Source organism: Pristiophorus japonicus, chromosome 14, assembly GCF_044704955.1.
Source record: "Pristiophorus japonicus isolate sPriJap1 chromosome 14, sPriJap1.hap1, whole genome shotgun sequence".
Classification (NCBI taxonomy): Eukaryota; Metazoa; Chordata; class Chondrichthyes; family Pristiophoridae; genus Pristiophorus; species Pristiophorus japonicus.
The window spans coordinates 109,392,487-109,398,486 of NC_091990.1; the positions used below are offsets into that span (position 1 = coordinate 109,392,487).

A 6,000-nucleotide genomic window follows, 5' to 3' on the forward strand; every position below is an offset into this window, starting at 1 on the left:
CTATGCTACTGTTCCCAAACTAATTGCAGATTGCTGTCTTATAATTTCAGCGCTAGCTCTCTGGATAGAGGCGATTCAGCCACTGTGTCTCCCGCAGGCTCTCCTCCGAACATGGATAGCGTGTTACAGACTGGAGAAGGTATGCAGTGGGTTTTAATTTTGTTTTAAATGTGTGGGGATTTTGTTTTAATTGCAGCAGGGATTGAGACCTGAATTATCAACTGATCCCTGTTCTCCCACAGATGTTGCCTGACCTGATGTGTGTCCAGCCTTTTCCTGTTTTAAGGTTGTGGGTTCAAGTCCCACTCCAGAGACTTGAGCCCCATAATCTAGGCTGACACTCCCAGTGCAGTACAGAGGGAGCGCTGCACTGTCGGCGGCGCAGTACTGAGGGAGCGCTGCACTGTCAGAGGGGCGATACTGAGGGAGCGCTGCACTGTCAGAGGGGCGATACTGAGGGAGCGCTGCACTGTCAGAGGTGCCGTCTTTTGGATGTTTGTAAAACATCCCACGGCATTATTTCCATGGAAGGATTGTTCACGTTACGGCCTGTCAGCACCAGTGTTTATTTCTAGAGGGATAGAATTGAAAAGTAGGGAAGTTATGCTAAACCTGTATTGAACCTTTGTTAGACCACACTGGTCGCCATATTATAAAAAGGATATAGAGGCACTGGAGAGGGTGTAGAGAAGATTTACAAGGATGATACCAGAAATGCGAGGGTATATACATATCAGGAAAGGATGAACAGGCTGGGTCTCTTTTCTCTTCAAAAGAGAAGGCTGAGGGGTGACCTAATAGAGGTCTTTAAAATTATGAAAGGTTTGATAGAGTGGATACAGAGAGAATGTTTCCACTTGTGAGGAAGAGCATAACTAGAGGCCATCAATATAAAATAGTATATCAAGAAATACAATAAGGAATTCAGAAGAAACTTCTTTACCCAGAGAGCGGTGAGAATGCGGAACGCGTTACCATAGGGGGTGGTTGAAGCGAATAGTATGGATGCATTTAATGGGCGGTTAGACAAGTGGATGAGGGAGAAGGGAATAGAGTTATGCTGATAGATTTGGATGAGGAAAGACGGGAGGAGGCTCGAGTGGAGCATAAATGCCGGCATGGAATTTCCAATTTGCCTGGATGAGTGTAACTCCAACAACACTCAAGAAGCTCGAAACCATCCAGGACAAAGCAGTCCGTTTGATTGACACCCCATCCACCACCTTAAACATTCACTCCCTCCACCACCGGCGCACCGTGTCTGCAGTATGTACCATCTATAAGATGCACTGCAGTAACTCGCCAAGGCTTCTTCGACAGCACCTGCCAAACTTGCGACTTCTACCACCTAGAAGGACAAGGGCAGCAGGTGCATGGGAACACCACCACCTCCAGGTTCCCCTCCAAATCTCACACCATCCTGACTTGGAAATATATCGGCCGTTCCTTTATCGTCGCTGGGTCAAAATCCTGGAACTCCCTCCCTAACAGCACTGTGGGAGCACCTTCACCACACTGACTGCAGCAGTTCAAGGCGACTCACCCACCACCACCTTCTCAAGGGCAATTAGGGATGGGCAATAAATGCCGGCCTTGCCAGCAACGCCCACATCCCATGAACGAATAAGAAAAAAGGACTGGTTGTGCCGAATGGCCTGTTTCTGCGCCGTATAACCTATGTATTAATCAGCACACAAATTCATCCACTATCTCACACGGTTCTCCAAGGGGAGGAGTGTGAAGATATAAAAACGGAAACCTAGCCTGACTAATTGTGATGATGGTACAGAATGCATCTGATTGCGTGCTTCTGACCTCCTGTCCTTCTCTCTCTCTCGCTCTCTCTCTCTCTCTCTCTCCCTCTCTCTCTCTCTCTCTCTCTCTCTCTCACTTGTCTAGCCAGTTCAAAGCGAGCCCTCACCGCTGTTCCGGGCATTCCCGGGGGAACCCGTGCCGGAGCTGGGAAAATTGGCCGGATGATAGCTGAAGAAGTTATGGAGCTACAAAGGTAATTTTTTCACAAGTGACGTGTCTGTAAAGAATCATTAAACGATTCACTGCTCTCTCTGCCATGTCAAAGCTCTTCCTAAATTAGTCAGACAACTGAACTGAAATGTGGAAAATATCTGCTGACTTCAATACCTGGATCCTCCTCCGTGACCTAGTCGGTTCAGCATCGTACCCGTTTCGCACTGTATTACATATTCGCATTATTGTAGCTGTGGCTCAGTGGGCAGCATCCTCACTTCCGAGTCAGAAGGTTGTAGGTTCGAGTCCCACTCATGGGAGTTGAGCACACACTGTTCGAGGTGCCGTCTTTCAGACGAGACATTAAACCGAAGCCCCCATCTGCCCGCTCACGTGGATGTAAACGATCCCATGGTCACTATTCGAAGAAGAGCAAGGGAGTTATCCCTGGTGTTCTGGGAGCAATATTTATCCCTCAACCAACATAACTATCTGGTCATTATCACATTGTGTTTGTGGGACCTTGCTGTGTGCAAATTGGCTGCCGGGTTTCCCACATTACAACAGTGGCTACACTTCAAAAAGTTTTTGATTGGCTGTGAAACGCTTTGGGACGTCCTTAGAACATGAAAGGCGCTATAGAATTCCAAGTTCTTTCTTAAGATCAGATGGGGTTAAGGGGCGATTTACTAGGGGTGCTCAAAATGATGAGGGTTATTTTGTTAGAGAGGGAGAAACTTTCCACTGGCTGGAGGGTCGTTAACCAGAGGATGCAGGTTTAAGATAAGAACCAGAGGAGAGATGAGGAGACATTTATTTACGCAGCGAGTTGTTGTGATCTGAAACGCGCTGCCCGAAAGGGCGGTGGAAGCAGATTCAACAGTAACTTTCAAAAGGGAATTGGTAAATACTTAAAAAGGAAAAATTTGGAGGGCTGTGGGGAAAGAGAAAGGGAGGGATTGTGACCAATTGGATAGCTCTTTAAAAGAGCTGGCACAGGCACGATGGGCCGAATGGCATCCCTCTATGGTGTAGGAGTCTACAATTCCATTCTATGATTTTATCTTTTGACGTATTCCCGTTAATAATGTGACCGTGTGCTTGGCAGGATCAGAGGCTCTTCCCCTTCGAGCTGCAGTTCCAGTCCACTTAACATGACCAGCACGCCCCCTCCTGACACATCATCTCCGGCGGCCAAGAAGGTAGGAGATTCTTCCGGGTCGCTATAAACTAGAGGTGATCCAAAATTCTGCTGCCCGTGTACTAACTCGCACCAAGTCCCGCTCACCCATCACCCCTGTGCTCACTGACTTACATTGGCTCCCGGTTAAGCAACGCCTCGATTTCAAAATTCTCATCCTTGTTTTCAAATCCACCCCTTCCTATCTCTGTAATCTCCTCCAGCCCTACAACTCCCCCGAGATGTCTGCGTTCCTCTAATTCTACCCTCTTGAGCACCCCTGATTATAATCACTCAACCACTGGTGGCCGTTCCTTCTGTTGCCAAGCTCTGGAACTGCCTAAACCTCGCCGTCTCTCTCTACCTCTCTTTCCTCCTTCAATACACTCCTTAAATCCTACCTCTTTGACCAAGCTTTTGATCACCTGCGCTAATTTCTACTTATGCGGCTCAGAAAGTATCGCAAATTTGTATCGCATAATAATCCTGTGAAGTGCATTGGGACATTTCACTATGTTAAAGATGCTATATAAATACAAGTTGTTGTTGTTGAGTTGGTGCCATCAACGCCCCCAGTCCATTGAGGTTGATGGTGTAGCAGGTGATGGTAACCACTGCTGTTCCTGTGTTCGCCACAGGGTGGCGGTGTTACTTCCTTTTTTTTAAAACAATGGCGAGAAGCACCTATTGTTTGTGTTTTCTCCAGAGGAGACGCTGTCACCATTCTGAGCCTGTTACTGCAAGCAATGTTCCCTCGGGTGCGCGGCCCCTTTAACGGGCTGCGATCGCCCCAGTCACATTTCTGCGAACACGCGGTTTAGTATGAAGCCGGCAAGAAATCTGTATGGGACCTCCAGACAGCTGCGCAGCTTAACTGGAGCACACGCACGGCCAAGAGACATCCAGCTAACACTGAGCAATTCCATAGGTGCTTCAATCATAATGGATTAAAAGTCTTGCCTGTGGCGTGCACTTCCTGTAAATGTCACGCTTGCTTCCTGTAACATCGGACTCGAGGGGAATCGAGCAATTTGGGGATTGGGCGGGAAAGTGGAGTTGAGGTAGAAGATCAGCCGTGATCTCATTGAATGGCGGAGCAGGCTCAAGGAGCCGAATGGCCGACTCCTGATCTTAATTCTTATGTTCTTAACATTGTCCCTGTCATATTTTGTTATCATAGAATCACATAGCACAGAAGGAGGCCATTCGGCCCATCGAGCCTGTGCTGGCTCATTGAAAGAGCGATCCAATTAGTTCCACTGCCCCCTGCTCTTTCCCCATACATTTGTAAATGTTTTTCCTTTGAGTATCTATCTATCCAGCATATCCGCTAACTCACCACCTGCAATGCCGCAGCTGATTGGCTCGTGTATTTACAGAAGTTATGAACACTTCTGTCAGCATTTAAAGGTCGCACTTTGCTTGTTACACATGAAAGTGACCTATTTGTTTAAAAAGAGTTTGTTAAATATGGAATAAATCACAGACACTGCGCTCATATCAAACTTAACAAATATATATTATTGTCCGATACGATCTTGCACTAAAACTAATTAAATCAATACTTGGTCAAGGTGATGTGAATATGCTGAAGACACCGAGAAAGAAATTCTAGTGCGGTGGATCTAAAAATAAAAGCATTGCACAATAAAATAGCTACTAGCCATATGTGTAATCTGTGGCTCAGTGAGCAGCACTCTTACCTCTGAGTCAGCAGGTTGTGGGTTCAAGTCCCCCTCCAGAGACTTGAGCACAAACAAATCGTGGCTGACATTCAGGTAACGTTGCACTGTCGGAGGTGCCGTCTTTCGGATGAGACATTAAACCGAGGCCTCGTCTGCCCCCTCAGGTGGATTGAAAAGATCCCATGGTACTATTTTGAAGAAGAGCAGGGGAGTTAGCCCCGGTGTCCTGGGGCCAATATTTATCCCTCAATCAACATATAAAACAGATGATCTGGTCATTATCACATTGCTGTTTATGGGAGCTTGTTGGAACAGATAGGGATCACTCTCAGGTTACATTCTTCTCCCTCCACCCCAAAGAGATTCCGGCACCCACCCGCACCACCCAAGTTTCTGACCACCTTCCCCCTGCCCAAGTTCCTCCCCCACGGATTCCTGACCTTCCTCCTTCAGTCTCCCACCCACCCACCCCCCCCATAGATTGGGCACTGAGTGTGGGTCATGGATTGTTAATGGGTTTATTGGGTATGAAGTAAATAGTAATAATGTCGTGACTCCTGGATATCGTCCACTTGGAACACATTCTCGCTCTCAACCCCTCCTGTCTCTGCGCTCACTCTCACCGTCTCCCCTCTCTCTCTCCGTCTCCCCCTCCCTCCCTCCCTCTCTCCTCCTCCCCCCTCCCTCTCTCTGCCTCCCCCCTCCCTCCCTCTCTCCGCCTCCCCCCCTCCCTCTCTCTCCGCCTCCCCCCCTCCCTCTCTCTCCGCCTCCCCCCCTCCCTCCCTCTCCGCCTCCCCCCCTCCCTCTCTCTCCGCCTCCCCCCCTCCCTCTCTCTCCGCCTCCCCCCCTCCCTCTCTCTCCGCCTCCCCCCTCCCCCTCTCTCCGCCTCCCCCCTCCCCCTCTCTCCGCCTCCCCCCCTCCCTCTCTCTCCGCCTCCCCCCCCCTCTCTCTCCGCCTCCCCCCCTCCCTCTCTCTCCGCCTCCCCCCCTCCCTCTCTCTCCGCCTCCCCCCCTCCCTCTCTCTCCGCCTCCCCCCCTCCCTCTCTCTCCGCCTCCCCCCCTCCCTCTCTCTCCGCCTCCCCCCCTCCCTCTCTCTCCGCCTCCCCCCCTCCCTCTCTCTCCGCCTCCCCCCCTCCCTCTCTCTCCGCCTCCCCCCCTCCCTCTCTCT

General features: G+C 49.8%; 1 protein-coding gene across 2 annotated transcripts in view; it reads left to right on the plus strand.

Annotated features, from left to right (window-relative positions):
* The window catches only part of LOC139280036 (basic helix-loop-helix ARNT-like protein 1), a 71,382-nt gene that overhangs the window by 49,907 nt on the left and 15,475 nt on the right, over positions 1-6,000 (plus strand). The window contains exons 14-16 of one of the 2 annotated variants that reach the window (XM_070899479.1): positions 51-139; positions 1,900-2,008; positions 3,077-3,170. In XM_070899479.1, the coding sequence (XP_070755580.1) occupies positions 51-139; positions 1,900-2,008; positions 3,077-3,170 (292 nt within the window). Of the gene's footprint in view, positions 1-50; positions 140-1,899; positions 2,009-3,076; positions 3,171-6,000 lie in introns of those variants that run through there. The other variant, XM_070899478.1, reaches the window with a different exon arrangement.